Source organism: Sebastes umbrosus, chromosome 2 (genome assembly GCF_015220745.1).
Source record: "Sebastes umbrosus isolate fSebUmb1 chromosome 2, fSebUmb1.pri, whole genome shotgun sequence".
NCBI classification, from domain to species: domain Eukaryota; kingdom Metazoa; phylum Chordata; class Actinopteri; order Perciformes; family Sebastidae; genus Sebastes; species Sebastes umbrosus.
The window spans coordinates 25604175-25630334 of record NC_051270.1 but is presented as its reverse complement, the minus strand read 5'-3'; the positions used below and the strand labels follow the sequence as shown (position 1 = coordinate 25630334).

General features: G+C 40.5%; 1 protein-coding gene across 7 annotated transcripts in view; it reads right to left on the bottom strand.

Moving 5' to 3' along the window:
- The window catches only part of plekha7b (pleckstrin homology domain containing, family A member 7b), a 101367-nt gene extending 76092 nt beyond the window's left edge, over positions 1–25275 (bottom strand). For 3 of the 7 annotated variants that reach the window (XM_037759676.1, XM_037759667.1, XM_037759692.1), the window contains exons 1-5: positions 24972–25274; positions 23877–24085; positions 15462–15651; positions 15286–15362; positions 15112–15169 (exon numbers count right to left, since the gene is read on the bottom strand). In XM_037759676.1, the coding sequence (XP_037615604.1) occupies positions 15112–15169; positions 15286–15362; positions 15462–15544 (218 nt within the window). In that variant the 5' untranslated portion in view covers positions 15545–15651; positions 23877–24085; positions 24972–25274. Of the gene's footprint in view, positions 1–15111; positions 15170–15285; positions 15363–15461; positions 15652–23876; positions 24086–24971 lie in introns of all 7 variants that reach the window. The other 4 variants (XM_037759635.1, XM_037759658.1, XM_037759644.1 and 1 more) reach the window with 3 other exon arrangements.
- Positions 25276–26160: the final 885 nt, after the last annotated feature.

Below are 26160 nucleotides of genomic sequence, written 5' to 3'. Positions count from 1 at the left end.
GTGGAGTCAGATAGGAGTATAACTGCTGTTTCAGCCCTCTCTCTCTACTCTGGATCACTCAGTAACACCGCCAGCACTTACAGTATGTAGCTCTACTTAGCCTCTCCAGGGAAGAATAAAATGATAACGCTCCATTGTTCAGCCCCTATATTAAAGAAGAGGAAGACAAGGAGGAAGACAAGGAGGAACGAGGAAGGGCCCGACTTGTTAAGAAACTCTGAAGCCACCACTCTTTCTAGTGACCACAGATGAGCTGTATTCACCTCACTGTGTTGTCCGGTCAATGTAAAGTGCTGACCTTGGTCTCTGACTGCAACCAGAGCCTTCAGTCTCACCCCGAGTCCTCTTTATCAGATCACGTCCCAGTCAGTCAGAAGGAGGGAGAGAGGATGGAGGGCAGACTGTAGCTGAGTGGCCGGCTCAGGCTGCTGCAGTGCCGGCTCAATACTCCACAGACAGACGTATAGATAAGAGAGCAGAGGGCTGGATGAGGGTGGTTTAGGTCGATGCGTATGATGGATAGTCAGGTTAACAATCATACCTCACTCTATCACCCGCTTCCACTGTTGTCGTCCTGGCTGTTGGCTGTATAACAAAATAAAGCCATAATAATAATAATCCCAGGAGAGCTGCAAAGATTAATTGATTAATCGTCAACTATTAAATGAATCGCCAACTATTTTGATGTTTGATTAAACGGTTTGAGACATTTTTTTCTGGTTTCTTTACTCCTCTATGACGGTAAACTGAATATCTTTGAGTTGTGGACAAAACATGACATTTGAGGATGTCATCTTGGGCTTTGGGAAACACTGATCAACATGTTTCACCATTTTCTGACATTTTACAGACCAAACAACTCATCGATTAATCGAGAAAATAATTGACAGATTAATCAGCAAAGAAAATAATCGTTAGTTGCAGCCTTAAACTCATCAAACCAGAATAAAGGCTTTGCAAATATACTACAGAAATTCAGGAAATATTGTCAAGTAAGAATGCAAAGCAAAACTGAAACAATAAAAATTCAGTCAAATACAGGAAAAGGGTCATATAACTGAGAAATGATTATTACCCTCCGATCATATGATAACTGAAGTGTTAAACTCAGTTACGAAGTTAAACCTTAGTAAATATAAACTTTTTTCAACATGGTAAGTAGTAGACACCAGCCTGCACAATAAGAAAGGCTTAAAACACTTCATGTATTACCAGTTTTAATGATAGATGAAATAAAACAAAAGTGAAACTGCATCAAACTATCAAACTGTCAAACAGACAAAGACTCAACAGCACTATCTAGTGGCCACCTACAGAACAGCACATCATTACAAACATGCCTACACATCTACTCCACCAGGTCTCAATGCTTCACTGTCGGATATATCATCACTGAGTCAAACAGTTGTTACAGTAGTTATTTGAAAACTTCCAAATGTAAAATATATTCTGTCAAAATCAGCAGCACATCTTTGCTGCACAATCCCAAGCTCCATCTCACTGAGCAAATTACAAACAACGGATGGTCGGAGGTGAAGACTGATCACAGCGATCTTAAATCATCAAATCAAAAAGATTTTGAATTGTAAAAAAGGAGAATCAATCAGATGATGAATAAGGAATTAGCCTCACATCTCTGCACTAAAGCTAATTAAATTGGACTGCGTTGTGAGAAGGCACACAGCTGTGCGGTCAATGTGTTCAATAAATGCTGCAGTGGGTGAAATTGGCCTAACCACCAGATCTGCTCCCGCTAGCGGCGGCCAGACGGGCTTTTTCATTCATCTTTTTCACACTCAATATTCCATTAATGGGAACAGCAATATTCAATCAAGTAATCCACAGTGAGAAACATTTTTCCGAGCTCATGCACTCAATCTGCTGCTGAAACATAAGCTTATTGAAGTGTTAGGTTATTCAGACTTCAGATAATATACCTGAAGGAATATGTATGGAGTAAAACACTGCACAGCACCGTTATTGCTACAAATCCCAGGCAATAAATGTCAGATTAAGCAGACAAATCTGTACAGATCTTCAAGGTGCTTTAAGGTTAAAAATAGTGTGAGTACAGAGGAGAACTTGCAATCTATTGGTCCATTGGTCCCAAGAAAATATAATTAATTTTCAATTAGGACATGGTACCATTTCCTTCTCCAACAAGACCACGGAGCACACAGAAGAATCAGTTAGGCTGAAGGTCATCTTGCATTTAACAAGTCTGATTGTTCTCTGATTTCCTGTGGTTACCTGATTTCCAACAATAACCTTGTTCCTTATTTGCATGTTAACACTGTAGACGCTAATATGTCATATTCTAATTGAGCATTTGCTTAAAGCAGCATAAACTAGAGATCATCTTGCGACGGGATCACACCAGACACAACGCCAAATCAGGACAGGGGCGTAAAGTATGGGGTGGCATCTTTCCCACTTCCTACCTCCGTACTTCCGGCGCCCTTGCTCGGACCACACCCATCTTTGAACTCGACCTTCATTTAAATCTCAACTACGCATCTGTAAAGTTTTGTGACTGCATCTTGCATGGTTGCGATGCTATCGTGGTGACAAAATCTGTCCACATACAGAAATGTAAAGGACCACATTTTGCCATGACTCACACACACACAGACTCACAAGGTGAAAACAGCACCACTCTCTCCGTAGCTCTTTTTGGTCTCCACCAGCTCCTGAGGGAAATAGTCTTCTCTTTAGCGGCTCAGTGTCCCACTGTGTTCCCCAGCTGGTAACTAACTTTGTCTGTGTGCCTTTAGATGGGAGAAGATTGCAGAGTTGATTTGATATTCTAAGTGGGTTTGCCACCAGTGAGGCCTTTCACATTACACCTATTCATTTGATCCATTGTTAATATAAAAATATGAATTAGTGCAGCTTTAACACTGTTGTTTAGACTATAAAACAGTCATTCAGATAGAAGACATTTCATACATTCTGCTCTCTGTGTAGCATGTGTACTAGCATGTATACTAGCATGTATACTAGCATGTATACTAGCATGTATACTAGCATGTATACTAGCATGTACTGCGCTCTGTAGCAGTTTGATTGTAGAACTTAGTGCAGGGGTGGACTGGTCATCGGGAAGCTTGATTTCCCAGTAGGCCGGTCTTGTGAGGTCCAAACTTTTTTTTTTTAATAAAGATCTTTATTGACTTCTAACAAGTTTAAATGTACAACCCTGGCATGGGCCAGCCTGGCCCTCGCAGCCGCAGAGGGCACAGAGCGTAACAGTGCCTGTCAGACTGGGCCAATCTACTTTCAGTATTGAGAGGGGATCCAAGCGGCCCCTCCTAATTTGGACTGATCCTTGTTTTTGTTGAAATCAGATTGGCTCAGCACCGGTAAATATTTGAGTTTAGTCAATTTGAATCCGTCCCTCACGCAATCAAACACAAGTTACTATTACTAAACAAAACAACCCGCCACTATCCGTCTGCAGCCGTTCTGTATTTCTACTAGTGGAAGTTCTCACCCTAAACACATATTTGGTAGCACAAAAAAGTCATCAGCAGTCCTTGCGTGCTACTAGGACCGAGGCTGAACAGAAAGCTGCCGTGGCAAGTGGCAGCTGGGAGCATCTCTTGTTGCATTCACTGGTTTGCATATGCAAACCTAAGCCCTTATACTGTATTAGTGGTAGAATTAGGGCTGTCAAAGTTAACACAATAATAACATGTTAACGCAAATTCGTTTTAGCGCCACTAACGCAACTTGCCATTTTTAAGGTTGTAGCGGGCTGAAGGTACTGGCATCATATGAAACTATAAAAACCTAAAGAATCCATTGGTACCAACCATGTCATGTTAGCTTGTTGTGAAGAAGGCTAAATAATGCTCCAAACTTACGCTAAATTGCATGGCCATTTTCAAAGGGGTCCCTTGACCTCTGACCTCAAGATATGTGAATGTAAATGGGTTCTATGAGTACCCACGAGTCTCCCCTTTACAGACATGCCCACTTTATGATAATCACATGCAGTTTGGGGCAAGTCATAGTCAAGTCAGCACACTGACACACTGACAGCTGTTGTTGCCTGTTGGGCTGCAGTTTGCCATGTTATGATTTGAGCATATATTATTTATGCTAAATGCAGTACCTGTGAGGGTTTCTGGACAATATTTGTCATTGTTTTGTGTTGTTAATTGATTTCCAATAATAAATATATACATACATTTGCATAAAGCAAACATATTTGCCCACTCCCATGTTGATAAGAGTATTAAATACTTGACAAATCTCCCTTTAAGGTACATTTTGAACAGATAAAAAAAATCATGCGACAATCGTGCGTTTAAATATTCGAATCGATTGACAGCCCTAGTAAAAATTAACTGCCAAAAATATTTTCGGCTCGCACCCTCTGGGTGCTCACATTAAAAGGCCTCTCCGTCTCAAAGTCCTAGGCTGAATTTCAGTCCCAGTCCGCTCCTGACTTGGTGAAACACTTTTCATGCAGTATCTTAACTTCAACCAGATGGACACCTTCACTGAACCTAAGCTCTTCTGATCTAAATGCAAATGTTCTATGCTTACACAAAATCAATGGCATTACACTATTCTGTATGAGATTGTCTACTGGTGATGTGAGCTTTTCTCATTTAAAATACCTATTTTATTGTTCATCACTTTTACATCAAACACTGGAACCTTGCTCTCTAGAAAGACTCTCTCTGTTGGCACGACATCCATCTTCCACCTTTCTGGCTGCTAACTAATCACTTCTCCTCTCACACGTCTGGTGCGATGAGAACAGTGTGAGACCTGCTTCTCTCTGCAGCGGCTCCAGTCACACTCGGGCTCTGACAGAATGCGGCAGAAAGATCTGTCATCTGAATTCAATCAGAGGGAGGGGACACAAACTCTTTCTTTCCTCTCCGGAGGAAAGCTGAGATTTACTCAGGTGCAGAGCTTCCTTCTTTAACAACATGAAAAGAGTGATACAAAAAAAAGGGTAAAAAAAGTTTTGTTTCTCTATGTAATTAGATTTGTGTTGCATGCCAGGTCCATTTACATCTGCTGCACATTATCACAGCATGTTACAGATAGATTGTAGAAGCGTTTATGTATAAAACCATTTATTTTACACATAGGAAAAGACAAATTTGTTATAATACCATTAAACCAGTGTTACCTTGTCTCAATCTGCCTCTCCTCCTCCAAACTGGAGGGCTCCAGCTCAGCAGCCACACCTGTTTCAGGATCAATCCCCTGGCCAAGGGGCAGGCAACTGCAGCAGCAGGTCCCCATCCCGGCTCGGGCATCTCCCCTGCCCTGTTTCTGCTCCGACTCCTGCTCTAGCTCTGACTGGTCAACCTGCTCAAGCAGTCTGGACGGTGCGTGACTCATTCTAGATAATGCATATCATCCCACAGAGGAGCACACCTCAGGCCCGCAGCTCTTAATGTATTCATTGCAGGGTCCCGGGTTAAATATTGCAAGTCCAAACAAGGCCTGATGGAAAGCTTCCTTTGCATTCTGCAGCACACAAACGTCCACTGTACCAGACTCTCAATCTACTCTTTGTTTTCATCGTCTTTATTCACTCCGCTGCTTTAACCTCCGACTCTATTTGTAGGCCCCGACAGTACTGTACAGTATGCATTGTTTAACTGTCGCAAGCCTCGTAATAAGTCACCAAATGACATGATATTGACAACACAGATCCGTTTATACGACGCTGTGGCCACAAGTGAAGGTTCAGGTCGCCTCACAAGCACGGAGAGAAGATAGATGCACAAACATAACAGCAGGAGACAATTTCAACATGATACGAGGATCTACTGATAATGACAAACGGTCAACATAAATCACCCTACAGGAGTGAGACGACGCGCTACTTCACCAACACCCCATTTGCAATTTCTTGGCCATGAATGCTAATTTTCAATTTCAGTATTCCCGCATCTGCTGCTGAAGACAGTGTTGGCATGTGCACCGTTGCCATCTTCACGGGATTAATGATTCGTGCTTCAAGGCGAGCTTGTGTGTCTGTCTGTGCACGTTTGTTATCGGGAAATGAAGTGTCTGTAATGTTCCATTTGGTTTGTGTGTGTGTGGGTGTGTGAAAGAGAGAAATCAAGTTCTCTAATCATCATTTTCTTCTGTAAAAAAAGAAAGAAAATAAAGAAAAAATTTTGGGCACCTTTATGATGGTGCAAAAGAGAACTACATCATGTTGCTATTCTCTTGACCTTGAAATGCATCAAGCCTTTTCATTCAGTAATCTCATTCCCTGCGAGGCACACATGGTGCAATGGTGGGAAGAGAAGCGCAACAAGCTGGGAGTTAAATTAAAATGAGGCAGTGCAAGCTAAGGAGCTGGTATTTTGTCAAAAACTAGGACTTTTAATGCTGAAATAACTACAACCAAGGACCATATATTGTGTTTTCAGCTGATCATTTGATGATTTTCTAATTTCATCAGCAAGTACATTTAAATGCACGATGAGAAGGTTTCAATCATAGAATAACTAATAACTACATTCTCCAACCAGCAGGCATTTTTCAGGATAAAGGGAGGAAGTCTGTCTCTCTTGACGAAGCATTTCCTGCAACATGGTGTAGGAACGCAGTGCTTTTTAGTCCCCTGTCATAGTAATAATGCCCCCAAAATCAAATTTCTTTATTTTTCAAAAATAAAGCAGGAGTAATTTGATCCATCAGGATTTTGCCTGTCATGAAAGACACCGTCATTTCAGAGTATCTATTTTCAGCTGAAGGTCACCATCTCAACAGACAGCTTGAGGGGAGGAAGAGAAAAGGAGAGACTGAACTGTGTTTACATGCGAGCTCACATTGAGACAGTGCTAGTCTATATTACTGTATAGTTATATGTTTGGCTTATGACTTTGAGTGCAAAAATTGAATTAAGTCACACAACAAATATGTGCAAATCAATTAGTTAGATTATCCTAATAGTTCATCGGGCTGAAGTGTATAAGTTGTACAAGTTGGTAGGTGACATAGCCCTTTTGACTTTGTGTTTCTGCTCAAATATACAAAAAAATACAATCATAATGCAGCTTGGTTGTTAAGTTGAATGTTAACATGCTTGTGCTGATCCTGTGCTTATCGGGAATCTCTGTCAGACATCAGCCTGGTTTCACTCCCAGGGCATCAAATACTGACGATGCTTGGGCAGTAGCCCTCGGCGTCTTGATATCTACTAACAAGATATGCACCCTTTAGCCCGACGCACTGGGCTTTCAACTAACTCCAATGTAAACCCATCCGCGTTGTTATTAGACGCTCAGAGCAACAGTCGTAGTATTAAGAGAGAGAAGTCTGTTGAGGGCGGGAGAGACGGGTACTGGATGGGTCAAACAATGGGACTTTTACTAAGGAGACCAGTGTTCGTGTCCCGTGCATGAATGTATGTGGGTGACGTGAAACCAAAAGTTGAGTGATTTTTACTGACGTTATGTTACGTGACGCTAATCCACTTAGTCACATGAGGTTATGTCCGTAACTTATGTTACATTGCAAGCGTATTTATTTCAAGCCAAACCATTCTGTTTTTTTTCTAACCCTAACCAAGTAGTTTTGTTGCTTAAACCTGACTGCCACCATTTCGTAATGTTCTTAATACTATGACAGTTTTCCTAAAATTAGATTTAAAAAATCTCAATATATCACCTCGTTTACAGTAACGCAATATATCGGGATATATTGAATCGTAACCCCTGTATCACGATACGTATTGTATCGCCAGATTCTTGCCAATACACAGCCCTAGTTACAACGTTAACCGCAAGCGTTTCACAACGTTAACCCTGCGTGAACCTTCTGCGTCAAGATACTACGCAATAGGCTGCTTATGCCCAAGCAGCAAAGTATGACGATCAGGGATGAGATCACGTTGCAGACAAAAAAGCTCTTTAGAGCCTACAAAGTGGCATTATGCAAATTTTACAGCCAAAGAACAGATTCAGTAAAGCCAGGATGTATCAAGAAAGAAAAATATTAGAAACAGCTGTAGTTCCTTTGATGCCTTGATGTCAACATCTTTGCTTTGTTGTGATGCAGACTAAGTGGATCCTAAGCTACACTGCAAAAGGTGCATAAACTACACTGAAAGTGATGCTATAAGAGTCTGAAGATGCTGCTTCAAGAAATATAGTTCCTATAATACTCTGTTGATCCCTATAGAGCCAGTTCAACAAGCACAGCTGGCACAGCTTTGGACATGGAATTGTAGGGCAAATGCAACACGGTCTGCAAGGTGGGCCAAAGCATGAGCAAGTATGAGGGCAGACCTGCACACCTGCACTATATAAATATGTAATTAATATTTGCTAACTGGAGCACACATACAGTAGGAAAGCTGTTGGTGTTATGGGATCTTATTAAGTGAAACATCTGTGACAAAAAAAGTTCCAACTGGATGAACCCAACGACATTTCATCCATACCTTCTAGTCTGTAACATCACAGCACAACAGATCTATAGATATTCATTTCTATGATACACAGAGGACTGCTCTACTTAAGGCTACTACAAGGAACTTTAATTTTGTGTTGATTTTGTTGGTCCCTGTGGACAAAAGTGTCTCCGGGCACCAGAGTCCCTTTAGAAAACCTCTCATTTTACTGCAGCAGAGTCTGGCAGTCAGCCCCACGCAGTTCTGGTTCTGGTTCTCCCGTGCCTCCCTTCTCTCCAGCAGACCCAGCAATACAGCCTGGGCCTCCGGCAGGGTGGTGTCATGTGGTGTGTTGGCTCCCAGCCGGGAGGGCATCAGTATGAAACTGAGGCTGTTTCAAAGCCAGTTAATAGTTCCTCATAGTAACTTTAAGTGAGGATGAACAACTGCATCACTGTTTCTGTCAACCTCACCTCAGCTTTGCTGAAACTAAGTATTGGAACTGATCCTTCCCCTACCTGCTGCCAGCGGGCGGCAGACCTCTATCTGATTGGTATTCTGTGATGTGTTTTCAATCTTTCTTCATTACTTCCCATGGCACCCGACAAAGATTTGCAAACAACATCCCCTTACATGCACGTCATGCAAACATGAGGTTAATCAGCAAATCTAACAGTAGTCTGTCTCATCTACAACACTCACTGGAATTATAGACTAATGTCAGTGAAATATGTTTAGATTCAATATACAGTATACCTAAAGGTGAAGTTTGAGGTTCCACTCCATTTCTAAAAGGAGTCACAAGTGAGATTCTGCTGCTTCTTTGCCTCTTGGAGAAAAAAAAACTGGATTGTCTTCCAGCCTGAGCTCAAAGTATGACCAGTTGGGAAAACACTTTAAAACTCGTATCCTAAACCCACTGTGGTCAGAATGGCCCTGCACAAAGAAACACAAGTTTTAACTCACTTTAAAAGTTCAAAAATCATGTCCAGTGTAGGCAGCAACCTCTGGGTCTGAAAAGTGAAGCCAATGCAGAAGTGCCTTAAACTTGCATTCTTTCTAACAGCCAGCAGGGGGCGACTCCTCTGGTTGCAAAAAGAAGTCTGATTATATAGTTGTCTATGAGAAAATGACCCAACTTCAAACTTGATTTATTACTTCAGTAAACATTGTAAACATGAGTTTATGGCCTCAATCGCTAGTTTCAAGTCTTCTTCAATACAGCATGATGTTCATTTAGTAAATTATGGTCCCATTTAGAGTCAAATAGACCATAAAGCAGGGGATGCTTTACAGCGTGGCTACCTTGTGATTGACAGGTCATTAACACGGCGTTGTCCGGTCTGGGAGTTGTCTGTGTTTTTGTCTCACCACTTTAACCCTTTCACGGTGTGTTTTCAGTTCATTAAAAGGTAACTATAAAAATTTTTGGTCACCTAGAAATGTTTTATTGAGCATTCGGTTGTACTTATCTCCACCCTCTCGTGTCACTTTGGTTGCAAAAAACCAAGATGGCGACGGCCAAAATGCCAAAACCGAGGCTTCAAAACGGAAGTCCACAAACCAATGAGTGACATCACAGTGACTACGTCCACTTTTTATATACAGTCTATGGTCCAGTGTCAAAGACACAATTTGACAGTTCTAGAAAGAGACATAATATTCCCACATAGCTCAACTTAAGTTCTTTTTTAGTATTTGAGGAATTCTGGCATGCGTTTATCTTGCTTGACAGAGCACGATGGTAACCCTGGAATTACACATAAATGTCTTTCATTTTAAAATAATCTAAAATCTACGAGGGCAAAGGTCATTTGAAGGACCTCGCGGTTCATTTTTCTTCTTCTATCTTTTTCGGCAAAGATGTTTTGAACTCAGCAATGAGGTATGGATTTGCTGTGTTGGCAGAAAAAGAAACCCTCATTAAACAGTCTTAAGATAAGGGCCTGCAGGGATCCTAAACTTCTTTTTTATCCCCCTATTAAAATGCCCTGCTTCAAAACTCCCAAAACATCCCATAGCTAATTAACTCATACTGTCCTGAAATAATCAGCTTGTTAAAAAATGCAAGCGCAACCTAAAAACATAACATGCAGCAGGAGAATGGGAAGATAAACACTATAAAACATTGATGTGGTTATCACACCTGACGAGTAAACGAAGTTGAGACAGAGAAATCTATGTGAGTTATACATCACACACTTCTTCCTGGACTTCCCTTCCACAGCATTGTAAACCCACTCAACAATGTGAACTGTGTCCTCAACAGGACACCATTGTACCTCAGTGGGGTCATTTTTTCCCTCGGGAGCTATAGAATTGCACATTTCCTATGCTACGTGAGTGCCAGTGATGTGGTGGAGAGTTAATCACACTGAACTCAGTTTCCCCAGCTTTAACCACATGAGGGATGTGTTTAAGTCCATGACAATTGAGGCTTCCTTCTATTATAACTTGAAAAAGAAGCTTAACTTAGCTGTACTGTATCTAGTTATACAATATGTTATACGCATCTCATTGCCACACATCTCGTTTTTCAGCCTTCTTCTGCTGTCAAATTTCTTCATTGATATGCATCCTTTACACATGTTTACCTCACCACACAGACCCGTTTCATCTGTGGCATATTATATTCCGAGATTGAAGGGGGGAGGATTTTGGAAGATGACTTTCAAATTGGGTCACTTCCTTGGAGATTTGCCAGAAATATGACAGGCAGAGATACTCTATTTCAATCTGTTTCAGATGGCGACAGACCTCGTCCTCCTCCAATCTCCAAATTTCAATGTATTGATTTGTTAATGTAAGCCGTAAACTGTGTGATTTAAACTATATTTTATCATCAATAAATCATTCTTAGTTTGAGTTTAGACACTGAAAAAGATTAGACCCTTACACTTTTGGCACATACCAACAAACATAACATCAGCAACCATTAATCAGATAGTTCAGGTCTGCAGGCTGGCCTACAGCGAGGTGTAAATAAATGTTTTGCCCCAGCGGCCGTGTCTGAACAATCCCTCTTTTGTACTCCATCTCAGCTGAATTCCACCACCGACACACAACCAAATCTACCGACCGTTGTCACGGCAGCACCATGCGGACTTCAGTCCTGCTTGAGTTTGTTGCTGTTTGCTTCCTGGACAGCTAAGAGACGAGAAGTGTGATGAAGACCAGTGGTTTATATCAAAAAGCCTGCTCGCTTTGTGCTGAAAATCAGATTCCACGTCCAGAGTTTCTCATAAAAGTCTGATGTTCAAGTAGAAAGTGTGAGATGACGTTTCATCAGACATAAACAACCATGATTTGCACCCTGGAGCAGTAAAAACAAACTCCCCTAAACTGAGTGCTAATGGGGGATGTCCCTGTAGTATTAATGGGAATTTTAAAATGCTGAGTTGTAGCCAGTTAAAAAACTTGTGATGATTTTAATGGTCTGAAATAGGGCCACGGTCCAAGTGGTCCAATCCCCTTCCAATTTTTTTATGTGATGTCAGGAATAATCCCACTGAGATGAGGCATCTTCACTGTCTTCAGTGTTTCAGGTTTGCCAGCTAACATCAATAACCAAAGCTGTTATCACATTCATGGAGAGTACAGTAGGCTGTTTTTAACCTTTAATCTGACAAACCAACTCTTGTTTTTAAGAACAAAGTAGTGACAAATTAACCAGGACTGTGTACCTGTTCTCATAGCATAATTAGCTGAGTGCTGGAGTTAAAAGCGAGGTAAGCAACGATTCCTGTAATTACCATGTAGATACATGGGACAAATACAGAAACCTGGCATAATCCAGGTCTGCAATAAATCAAATAAACCACCAGAGATGAACCTCTCCACAATGAGAAAATGAGAGTACTCCATCACCAGAGCATAATAACTGAAATGTCCCCCACTGAGTTGTAATGGAAAAGCTGTGCTCATCACAAGCTCTGCACCAATCAGCTGTCTCACAAAGTAATTATCCATATGATTGAAGTCAAAGTCACATGATAAAAGCTTATATATATATGCTCATTTTGACTATATGAAGTATTAGAAAAGTATATATATATGAATCTTCAATGAGGTCTCCAAATTATGTTTTGTCACGAAAACACATGAGAAGTGACAGTCATGCTCGTTGATGTCGTTGGCACATGCGTTCACATAATAGCCTGTTTCCGTACGTCTTTACTATTTACTCTATGACATAGAGTATATGCTTTTTTCATGCTGAATGACTTATTTCCTAGAAATTTGTGAGCACATCTCTGGTAAACACAAGATTTAAAGTTGTGCTTTTTTGTGATTCTTTGTGCAGAACTTTCACAGATCTGTCGAATAAATCAACTAATCGATTAGTCGACAAAATCATATGAGTGTTAGTCGACTAAGAAGTCAAGGAGGACAGCCCTACTAGATATCTGGAATGCGTCTGCGATGCGCCAGCGAGCTCCTCAACTTGCGTCTTTGAACCGTTCACACAGAGCGCTTTAGCGCCGATGTGCGGCCCAACACAGATTTGCCTCTGATCTGGGGCTTTTGTCGGGGAGCTCCAAAAACTGTCGGCGAGTGGAAAACCAGGGCTAAAGTTTGTGTAGTGTGAACAAGGCAAAGGGAGACCTAAATCCTACACTTTCAAAAAACAAATGTATACTGATCATTCTCATGTATTTAAGATTTCATCCACTTTTGGTCAAATTCACCTCGTCATTATTCAGAGTAGGGGTGTCACGATATACCGGTATTGACGATAACCGTGAAATTTAAAAATGAAATATAGATATCATGTTAAAAATACACACGTCTCAAGTCATTTCCGTACAGCACAGTCATGGTTACGTAAACTCTCCACCTCCCTACACTCGTATTTTGAGTGTATTTCATTTGCCAAAAAGGAGACAAAATGCACAATAAACAGTTAAAGATTAATTCAACTGATAGCATTATTATTTTGTTTTCTTTAGTTCTATACATATGGCTATAATATCTTTATTGTGAATTCTTTTGGCCACGATGATTTTGTGGTGAAAATCTGATATTGTGACCGCCATAACTCAGAACTGATGAACCAAGATATCTCTGTATTAGCAATATCTCAAAATACAAATATATCATGAATGAAAATAATCACCCACCAGTTTCACCAACTCACTCAAGAGAAAGATGTCAACTGTGCTCAAGATAAACTGAATGGTAGAAGAGAGCAGTCCTGGTGTGTTCCTGTCCAGGAAATTAGCCCTCGAAAACACAGAAACAAGCAGGGAGCAGCAGCAACACAGGATCCTTCCACCAAGCCAACTGGGCAACAAGTAGTCCACTGATTTAATAGCCTTTAACGTTCAGACTACCATATATCACAACTTCACTGTTGTATTGTTCTCACTTCTTAGCGAGTGAACGAGGGAAACACAAAGACCTCCTTTATCATGCACACAATAGCCTATAAGTGTCAGCAACAACAAATGTGTTATCTGAAACCGTTTTATGTCTTTTTTCAAAGCCGACATCTTTGGATGACATGGACATTCGTTTGTTTGGCTCAACTATTATAGTATCTCTTTTGTTACACTGTTATATACTGATTGTATAGCAGGCATTACAAAAATGAAAAAAGTGTTTGTATATGTGTTAAGTCAGTGCTGCAAACTGGTGTCTGCAGAGCACTGCATGTCTCTGAGTAAAGACCTCTTATTAGGATCTACCAACCTCCGACAGACTGCAGCTATGGGGGCATAAACCCTCTCCATACAGCCCCTCTGTCTAGAACAAATGGGGCAAAATAAAAGGGCCACGACTGGACGACGGGTAGCGGAACTACAAATGCTTAAACGAAGCTACAGAGGGAGGAGTCACTGTAATTCACAATGATCCAGCTCCAGTGAAGAATGTGTCTCACACTTTGTTTTACAGTGTGTCATTGTTAGCCTGACTCATCTCGTTGGTTTCAGCATGATTTTGCAGGTTTCTTTTCACAGTAGCCATCTGAATACATACATACTGACCGCCATGCAAACATATATACGATATATAAAACACTGCAGAATCTGGAAATGCAAATGTGATGCACATAATCCTTCAGTGTGGTGGTACTGATGGTGTGGTGATTTTCAAACCTGAATCCTGCTATATTTGAATGTGTGAAGGACATGTGATAATGTGACAAAAAAAAAAAAAAAAAAACTTCACGCTGCGGTCTGTGACTTTGTAAATCCTGTCCTCTCTGCTTCAATAATGCAATCATGCCATACATCTCTGTCACCACATGGTCACACCCCTCTCTCCTGCAACCTTTACAGTCTCTCCATCACACACACAAGCACACACACACACACACACACACACTAAGGCTGTACACCTATCTAATGGAGAGAGTATAGAGGTCCTGCATGGGAGGATGTGAGGAGAATTTTAATAACCTTCCTCCTGTCCTGCTAGGCACTGCCACTTTCCATTAACAATGCAGGCAGAGATAATTGCTCCCAACCTCTCCGATGGGACCTCCTGTGTGTTAATCCATATGCTGATGTGTGTTTCTGTGTCATTTGTCATGATGAAGCCTGCATGCTGCACACATACATGTGTTTATAGATAACAGTGTGTTAACAGTGCAGCCTTTTAATCTACTGCACAGTGATAGAAAAGAGAAAAAAAAGCATTGCACACACACACACATTGCACTTTAAAACAACACAGCTATAACAGGATCAAAAAAGGTAACAAACAGCCTGCAACCAATGCTCACTCACTTGATGAAGTAGCTGGCTCCTTCGTCTGTGAAACCCTCTTCCCATCCTCTTGGCAAATCTACAACACGAGCAAAAAAACACACAGACTGAAAACACACATTGCAGCAAAAAGAAGAAAAAAATGTCCCCTTTTGGTGGTTGTCCCAACAAAATCAGATAGTTTGCGTGTCGTACCTGAGCGGATCATGTGCCCAGAGTTAACAGGTTCACCAGCGCGCGGATGTAGCCAAGAAGTGCTACGAGTTTTATCACTGCAAGAAAGACACCTGTTACTGAGCGGTAATAAAACAACAAAAACCCGTATTAAGAATGCCTCGTGAACTGCGTTGAGTAGTTAAAAGCCTGCTCACTTAATGAAGAACACCCGGCCGTCTCTACAGACTCCATAGGACCAGTGGTCAGGTAGGGTGTCCCGTCCGAGAGGAGCCGCCATGATCTCTCCTCTCTCCGGCTCGGCTCGGCTCGTGCCCCCTCCTCTCTCTCTCTCTCTCTCTCTCCAAACACTTTTCCAGAAAGCCGAGATAGAAACCACCGCTAGGGCTGCATAGTTTTATTTAAAGGGGAAGAATACCAAACTTGTGAACAGACCACTTCTTCCACGACTTGGTTTTTCATTTCAAGGGCTAAAACAAAGTGTGGTAGATGGAGACAAAGCTGTTATCTCTAAACGGAAGTCCACTGCAGAGAGAAGTAGGGTGTAGCCCCCCAGGGTGCAGTAGAGCCTACAAGTGCACTGGATTAAAGCCTGCATGTGTGACTGACTGGGACATTTCAGGACAATGGGTGTTTGGCATATGCATGAAATTAAGAAAACATCCTAGCAATCTTATCAATTCTAGTTGCAAAAAAATGTAAGTCCTTTACAGGATATTACAGGAATATCTCAATTAAACCAAAATATTAACACGCTTAAAGCTTCAGTAGGCAGAATGTGTTTGGCATCATTTGGCAATATTTGTAATTCAAGTGCTCTGAGAGAAAACTAGACTTCTGCACCTCCTCATGGCTCTGTTTGCAGGCTTTTAAAGGGACTGTTTGTAAGAATCAGAAATGCTTGTTGTGGCCGTTAAGTCAACGAAAGTCAGCGCCGGGCTCGCGCTTGTGCTCGCTCTACATAGACATGAACGAGCATCGCTCAACACAGTGAGGCGACACACGTCAGCTAAAACCACAATATCACTCTATATGTCACCTGCTTGGCAGTAATGTTAGCTGACCAGACGAAGGTCTCTCCATGAATCACTGCTGATCCTAGTGTTGGCTTTTCCTGCTTCAGCCTACCGACCGCGGCCGGAGGGAATGGGGGAGACACCGGCACCCAGTCGGAGACGATAATGTTTCTCGCTGCGGAGCCCCGTAACTCTACACAAGACGCGGAAAACCTCTGTTGGTCTAGAGGAGCTGCAGCATTTATTTCTGCACAAACGTTCACTGTACATTCACTAGATATTCTCAGAGTTTCGAAGTCGGCGGTGTGAGTGAAGGCAAGCAGGCAGAGGTGCAGAGACTTCGACCACACGCGTGCGCGCATATGGGATCCCGACTCGGTAGATTTATACGTGTAAGAAGTTACAAACAGTCCCTTTAAACAAAAATTAAGAAAACATCTTAGCAATCTTATCAATTCTAGTTGCAAAAATGTAAGTCCTTTACAGGATATTAAAGGATTACAGGAATATCTCAATTAAACCAAAATAAACTCAGAAAAAAAAGGTTTGGAATATTTGTGTTTGGTGGATTATTCCTCTGTTGTTACAATTCTAATTGGCATTGTATTTACATGGTTGGAAAGCCTGTTTATTTACCTTCACAATGATGTCCAACTTGTAAGGATCATGCATTTGTGGGATGAGCAGCACAGCTGATTATGTGGGTAGTGCCCAAGAAAAATTTGCCAAAGTGCTCTGCCAATGGTAAACTATATTCTCCTGTTGGTATTGACTCTTGTTGTGAGTTGTTTGGTGGATTGGATGATTGAACTCTCTATCAGTAACAAGGAACGAACAAGACATATTGACAATGATGGATGAGCAGCACAGCTGATTATGTGACCTGCAACGAATCCTGGTTGAAAAATGGAACGCCATCCCACAGCAACGTGTGACCAGGTTGGTGACCAGCATGAGGAGGAGTTGCCAGGCTGTTGTGGCTGCGTATGGATCTTCCACCGCTACTGAGGCTCCTGACGGTGTATTAAATGAATAAAGTGTAAAATTGTCAATATGTCTTGTTTGTTCCTTGTTACTGATAGAGAGTTCAATCATCCAATCCACCAAACAACTCAAAACAAGAGTCTAGCCTGTGATGGGAGACTTTGGCCAATCACAGGTCATTTCAGAGAGACAGCGTTCCTATTGAGCGTTCCTATTGGCTGTGCTCCGGCTGGTGGGCGGTGCTTGGTATTTCCTCAACTGGTTTCAATCATGGATGTATAAAGAGAACTGGATACAGCGTTGGAGGCGGGGCACCGTTCATTCCTATGAAAGTATCTCAGTGGCGCATGAAGACAAAATGGCTTGACTTCCGTCTGGAAAAGTACCCGGATCTTCTGTCGAACTTCCACATCCATTGGGCCCATAGAACATGCGCACTAGCGTCCACTCGGTCACATGGCTCGGTCACGGGGTCCCAACGTCACGCTGTCGTCACGGCTTGCGCTCTCGTCGCGGTCTGGGTCTCATTCACGTAAACAGAGGAAGGGAAATAACTTTGGATTCAGCTATCAGTGCGTTTTACAACTTTTAGGACCTAATGATATAAATAAGGGCTATTAGAGTGTTTGTACTAGGGAGTTGATTTACCTAAAAAAAATTATCTGCTGAGTTACAGACGTCTCTTTCCCAATGTAAGTCTATGGGGAAAAGTCTTTTGGGCCCAATGGCATCACGTGACGGACACGGAAGTTGTAGTACCGCCATTTGGCCACTACGGAAATCGGAATCAACGACCAGCTCTCTTCCTGGGGGCTTGGTCTCAACATGGCTGCCGGGTCACAAACTTTCTCATTTTACAGCTAAACGGTACACTACAAGATGTTTCTGAAAACATTTGAGGTGAGAAATAGGCATTACAGTAACACAATATTGATTCATATTTGATCAGCGCTGCCTAGTTTGACCGTTTGATCAGAGTTTGAGAGTGATTGACAGCTGCTCAGAGACGACAAACTCCAGCTCGGCTCTAATTGGTTGTTTTCCTCCAGTCTGTGAAATCTTGCAGATGCCATTAGGAGCACCGGAGGACACAGATGCACATGATTTTTTTTTCAGATTACATGTCTCATGCACTACTGTCAGGATATAGTGACCATTTAGAAAAATAACTTTTTTTAAATCATATTTGCTCCAATTCTACCTACTATAAGCCTATATTAGAAACAATATAGAAAAATATATACAATAGACATATTTCTGTTGTTTTGACGATATATATTGTCATATTGCCCAGTTTAGACATGTTGACACTTCAACAGAATGTACTGTATATATAACAATTACAGAAATAAACATTGCAATAGACCCTCTTCTTCTGATGTAATTTTCTTGAAACTACTCACAGCTTACTAAAGGTGCTGAGCAGAAAAATGTACAATGAAGAAAATGTTCCAAGTACTTAAAGTTATCTATTGATTCTGATACACTGTATTGCTTTTGCAATAACCCTCCAAGAATCCTTCTATGAATGTTACGTACCCTATACTGTATGTGCCCTTATGTTCATGGCAACTGTAGTACTGCATGATGACAAGAATGGAAAAATGCACAACCACACTTATGACCCAGAGTACGGAAATAGAGGCTGGCATACATTTTTCAATTACACGTATTACCTTGAGACAAAGAAATAAAAAGCATTTGAGTGCTACAAGGTCTATGTAAAACTATGTGTGTGTGCGTGTGTGTGTGTGTGTGTGTGTGTGTGTGTGTGTGTGTGCGTGTGCTCAGAGCGGGGCATGCCTGCATGTGTGAATGAATGTACGTCCATGCATGGAGGCTTTAGATGAAGTTCGTCAGCTTCACATCACCTTCACTGCAGTCACGCTCTGAGGACAGAGAGCCTTCCTGACCATGACACATTACAATAATGCTTACACTGCATCAAACAGACCTGCCCAATTCACCAGTGCTGCCCATAAATTTCACTTGGGCTATGTCAGAGCAGGCAATGTTCAAAGTCACAGTAGTGTTGGCACAGGAGTTATTTTGCTGAGCATCGGGCAGACAAGCAGCAAGTCATCATGCTGTGTTCTCTTATATAACTGCATTATCATTAATATGATGAAACATATGGGGAAGAGCAAAAGGTTTCCCAATAAACATGTCAAACAATCATATGAAGACACGCAGAAACACCTTCCCCTTGTGTTTCCTGGGAGGTGTAGATTACAGTAATCTTTATACGCCCTTTGTGAAAGGAAAATAATACTGTATGGGGTGCACATCAGTGAGCAGAGAGCATCTGTCAACATTATAAATATTTGATCTGTGATTCCCTTTTGGGGATGCTTTGTTGAAACACTCTCCAGTGGTTTAAGGCACTGTTCTTCAAAGACAGTGAAAGATAAAACGTTTCCTCTAAAGAAAAAAAAAGCAGTATAGTGCAGCTGCCGTGCAGAAACCAATTCACTGTACACCTTCTAGTCCTATCTGCTTGACAGAGAACTCAAAGAACAAAATGATTTTCCCTGCTATAATAGGTTTCTAACCTTACATATGGGGTCTCTGTTCATATAGGACACATAATAAGAAATTAATTATCATATAAATGAGATCTACAGATGGGTGACACGTTAAATGAAAAAAAAAACAGAATATATTTAGAAACCAGCCCGTTCACACGAAAAAGGCGTATGAATGCCACGATAATGCACAAGGCATTTAGCGTGCAATAAGAACACCTTCCTTGCTTTAGGCGTGTCATTTGTACGCCATGTAGTCTGCACTGCAATGTAAACGCATCCGCGTAAATATGCTACGATCAGAGCTAGTGATGTAGAATAAAAAGCGAGGAAAGACTGATAATGATGGGCGGGAGGGGAGGTGGATGGGTCCAATAAACACAGGACTCAACCAGGAGACTGCTGTTCGAGACTGGTATTTTGTTTTGTTTCGTAAGATATGTTAGTGACATTTGTGACGTGTTTTCCATACTGATGTTACGTTGTTTCCGTACGTATTTTACTTAGTTTACGTACAAATTTTAAGGCCAACCATGACGTTTTTCCTATACCTAACTTAACTAAACTAAACTGCGGACGTTAATGTAGTTTTGTTGCGTGGCGTACAAATGACACAAAAAAAGCCAAAAATGCGGCGTCATGACACGCGGAATGTTTGTGTAATGTCGTGCTATTTATACGCCTCCCCGTGAGACCGGGTTATGCACATGCTTCTATACCAGCAGCCCATTCTCATTCCCAGGGCGTCAAATACCGATGCTTTGTCACGGCCGTTAGTACCGCCGCACAAGGCACCCTTTAGCGCCGGTATGAAACGCACCAGGCTTTTTCCATTAACTATTATGTAAACCCACCCGTGGCAACAGTAAACGCTCTGATAAAGTGCGCCGGAAGTGTGGTGACGTAGTTTAAAGAGCAAAAGAGACACACCGGGTGGGTGGGTGGGGAAGTGGAGACCGTTGTTTGTGTCCCGTGCGTCACGTTACAATCAGCTGTTCGTTCGTATCCCATGTTCACAACGTTCAGTTTCATTTTCACTGTACAAACATAGTAGTTTTAAGCCCAACCATGTATTTTTTTCCTAAACCTAACTATAGTGGTTTTGATGCTGAAAATAAAGTGACGCCGAGGGGTGTGACAAAGAGGCAGAATGTGACAAATTGGGATGAGAACGTGTTGTGAGGCACAAGGGGCACTGAATGGCTTTATGAGTTTTAAAATGATATGAATCATATGCTTTGGCCTTTACAATCACCAGGTCTAATCCCAACTGAAAACCTAAGGGAGTGTTAGACAGTCAGTGCCATCTATCATCATCAGTCTATGTCATGGAGCATTAAATCTGTTTTGGCAGCTCGTAGTGGCCCAACACCATACCAAAACACCTGTTATGTATGTTGGTTTTTCCTTTAATATCACACTTGTGTGTACTGTACTCACTATATCTTACCTTAAAGGAACAAGTCAAATATGTGGATCATAAAATGCTATATATTACTTCGGTAACAATAAAAGAACAGCCAACACCAGCGATCTGAAGAATGCTGCATTTTGCAGTGTTCTGCACTGTAAGGTCAAGCAGAGACCAGCAGAAGTCTGCAATAGGCATAAATACTGTCTGGATTAATCAATAACAATTATTGATATTGCTGTACTTAAATTTTATGCAACTTGTTGTGTTTTCCTCAACCAGTCTGCAAAATGAAGCACAGGGTCGCTGCAACATTATCCATGCTGCAGTGTAATCATCCGCTATCCCCACTCAATTGCTGTTATTTGACCTTGCTATGATTTATCATCATCATCCCCACCACAACACACACACACACACACACACTTACACATACTAATTCATACACAAACACACACATACAGTAGCTGATGCGCAGTCCAGTGCAGCTCTGCAGTAGTACAGTCTCTGCTGCTGCTGCTGCTGATTCCTGCCTCTCGGCTGCCAGAGGCTCACAATGCAGCAAGGTGACTCAATGTTATTGTCTTCTCCTCAGAGAGTCTCTTCCCGCTGAATCACAGCTTACTAAAGGTGCTGAGTAGAAAACGTAATAAAGATTGTCTTTTCTGACTTTCATCTCAGAACAGTTTGGGTCCTAATCTATCTGGCAGATGCCCACAAAGGAAATCAATAACACCTTGTGAGAAATGCATTTTATTTTCTTTTTTAATTATCCCTTAATCTCAGCAGGGTATATTATATAAATGAATGTTTACAGGTGACTCAAAGTGCCTGAATTACTAAGTACACACCGTGTATGATAATATTTAGACAGCAGTCTCCTGTTCATTATGCGGCACATTTAATCATTGTATAGTTGTTGATTAAAAAGAAGTGCTGATCTTCCCCATCTGCTCTAGCATTCTTTCACTTTCTATGTTAGTTGGAACTAAGACAATGATTAATTACCTTCCAGCTCATTGAACTATTACTCTGACATCTACAGGGCAGGGATGTTATATTTAGTCATAAGCCAACCGAACCAGATAAAAATTAGATTCATTGTCTTGCTGTACCTGCCAAGACTCATAAATAGCCTTTTGGGGTTTTTATTCAAGCACTCATCGTTCCAGCACAAAGACATTGTTTTTACAACTCCTGGGCAACAAATGTATGCCCCCTATCATAAAAGAAACGGGTCATCTGGAATCTAATTTGAACACAGTTTGAATCTCGTTTTTTAATCTGTCTGTGTTTATACTAAAACTCAATAAATAGAACAACTACTGCTGTACCGTTGCAGGGGCTAACAAGGACCATAGCTTCTGGTTTATTTTCATCATGCACTCATTATCTCCTGTGGCTCCTGGCATTACCTGACCAGTTAAACTATCATGGACTTCTAGTTCTACATGACTATGAACAGACTGGAATAATGGAACTCAGCCAATACAGCACAATAGCACCCTCTGTTGGAGGGATAGGGGATTATATGTGTGTATACAGTATATGATTCTGCATATAACATCAATGTTGAAGTGATCAAATCAAAGCATTAAAGCTGAAGTAGGCGAGATTGGAGATAATATGATTTAAAAAAGTTATTTTTATAAAACGTTATATCCTGACAGTAGTACATGAGAGAGGTAATCTGAAAAAAAACAAAAAAAAAACATGTGCCTCTGTGTCCTCTGCTGCTCCTAATGGCATCTGCAAGATTTCACAGACCGAAGGAAAACAACCAGTCAGAGGTGAACCGGAGTCTGCCATCCAGCTGCCGTCGATGAGCAGTTGTCAATCACTTGCGAACTCCGATCAAACGGTCAAACTAGGCAGCGCTGATCAAATATGAATCAATATTCTGTTACTATAATGCCTATTTCTCTCCTCAAATGTTTTCAGAATCATCTTGTAGTGTACTGTTTAGCTGTAAAATTAGAAAGTTTGTGACCCGGCAGCCATGTGGAGATCTCTTGAGAAAATACCAAGCATCACCCACATGGCCGGAGCACAGCCAATAGGAATGCTCTCTCTCTCTCTGAAATAACCTGTAATTGGTCAAAGTCTCCGATCATCATGAGGAGGTGCAGAAGTCTAGTTTTCTCTCAGAGCACTTGAATTACAATATGCTGAAAAGATATTATGGAATTTTGCCCAATGATGCCAAAAAGTGTTGCCTACTGAAGCTTTAAATGGTAAATGGCTGCACTTATATTACATCATCCAAGTGCTTTACCATTTCACCCATTCACACACACACACAGGAGCTCTAGGAAGAGTGGACAATCCTCTCAACCTCCTGAGCCAAAGCCTCCATTTCAATTGATCATTTACAAAGTGTGGCTCTAAATTAACCAACTTTCAGTCTCTGTTGTGACAAAACGCTGTGTCCCCAATGACTAACCAACTAGAGCAGCATATTTGATTACGTTCCATTTGATGGCAGTGAAAGCTATACACCTACTAGTGAGTTTAATCATTTGATAAATTACTCTTAATCACATTGTAAGCGCTTAATTGGAAATAAGATGTGTGTATAACAGTTTATAACACATATCATTAGTGGATCACTGTGTTTGGGTATTTGCATATAAAGCAGTAGCCTAGAAAAGTGTTCACTTCTTTCAGATTACTTACAGTTCTCACAATTTCTTTGAGTGTTTCCAGAAAGCTCACAGACGTGCTGGTTACATCAGCTGGTGCAGGCTGCAGGGTGCATCCAGAGGAGTGTATCCATCTGTAAGTACAGCCACCACGTTCCATGTAAGATCTCCCCTTGAGCACAGTCAGCGAGGCTGGTGGGGTGAGAGGTGCATTTGGACCCATTAATCACAGACTGCTGCTCCCTGAGTTGAGTAAACAATTCGTTCAAGTACTGTACTTACATAAGGGCTATTTTGAGGTACTTGTACTTTAAACAAGTATTTCCATTTTATTTTATGCTACTTTTTACTTCGAATCCACTACAGCTTTAGTTGCAAGCTAATCTGCAGAGTAATATTTTACACACATAGGCCTACATAACATATGCCAACAATGCCTTGATATTGACTAAACAACATTATCTAAATTTGTTACAATTTGGCTCCACCTTTAGCAGCTGCAACATCTCAATACAGCAAACACATAAATGCATCAGTAATAACAATCCACTATTATAATATGCAATATACTATCAGGGGCCTGAATAAAGCATGCTTTTATTTGGAACATTTTGCTGGTTATACGCTACTTATGTACTTCTACTTAGGTTACATTTTATAGTATAATCATGTATTTTTTACACTGTGGTATAAGCCTACTATTTTCACTTCAGTAAATTATTTGAAAAGCCTAGCCTACACAAGTCCACTACTTGTGCAGTGAAATAATAGTAGACATATTGCTGGCCCTATATGCTTACTTCAGCGAAAGGGATAATTCAGCACCTTTTATGTGGATATTCAATCAGTGCTGATGGTGAATGTAGTCCACTGAAGAAATAAATTCCCCAGTGCATGCTAAATTGATAAAAAAAATAAAACTGATTTCTCCTGCTGCAGAGCCGTGCCTGCTGTGACTACATGTACCAGGATGCATTGCGCGTGAGCTAATTAACTCACAACAAGTCAATGAATGTATATTCTTACGAGAAAATACAACAACCGCAAGTTTCTCTCACTGAACTAAAGCAGGCTAACTCACCATAAAACACACGTCATTCAAACCGGACAGAAACTAAATAAAACTCACCGAAACCTGCAGTTTAGTGCTGAAGAAGGTGTCCAGCTCTAGCACACCTGTCCAGGTGAGGAGGAAAACTCTCATGCATAATAACACCTGCACGTCTCGCCCTCTGGGTTGTCCTCATCCTCGTCCATAACATCGTCTGCACTCATATTTTGGGAGGACATTTTCACTGTTGGAAACGTAACACTTGGCAAAGAGAACAAGGAAGTGTTTGAACAGCAGCTACCAAACCTGAAGTAGCACCATGGAGGCACTCTGCTCTTCCTTTACCTCCACAGCAACGTCACTGTCAAGTCACTGGGTGAAGGAAGAACCACAGATTTTATCATGTATACCAGAATAAAAAAAAAAAGTTATGTATACCAGAATTTATTATTTTATTTATTTATTATTTATAATATTTTGGGGATGCTGTTCAACATTATTTAAAAAAGGAAAACTTGACAAACAATTCAATTTCAGGATAAAGACATATTTATATGTTTTGAAGGTAATGAGAAACCAAATTTGCCATTGCAATTCTGCATCAATTTGGCACCATGATAAGAACCATTAAGAATAAGAAGACAATTAAAACTAATTATGTGTTTGATAAATTGATATATATATATAAACATATATATATATATTTCTTAAATAAAGAAATTAACAGAGAACAGATATATATCTGCAGTTCTTGCCGATGTTCTCTAGCACAGCTGCCACATCTGTTCTTTTTTATTTCTTATATATATTTATATATATATATATATAAATAAATAAAAAAAAAATATATATATATAAATACAAAAATATATATATACAAATATATATGTACAAATAAATCGATATATATAAATATATATATAAATAAATATATATATATAAATATATATATATATATATATATATAAAAATATATAAATATATAAATAAATAAATAAATAAATAAATATAAATATATATAGATAAATATATATAGATATATTTATCTATATATATTTATCTGTACATATATATATTTATATAAATATATATTTATATATATATATTTATATATATATTTTTTTTATTTATATATATATATATATATATGTTTTAATTATTATTATAAATTCAATTCAAAACCAATTATCGTTTTCACAAATGAAATAATAAACAAGACAGATGTAGCCTACACAGGTTAAGAATAATAAATAAATAAATCACCAAT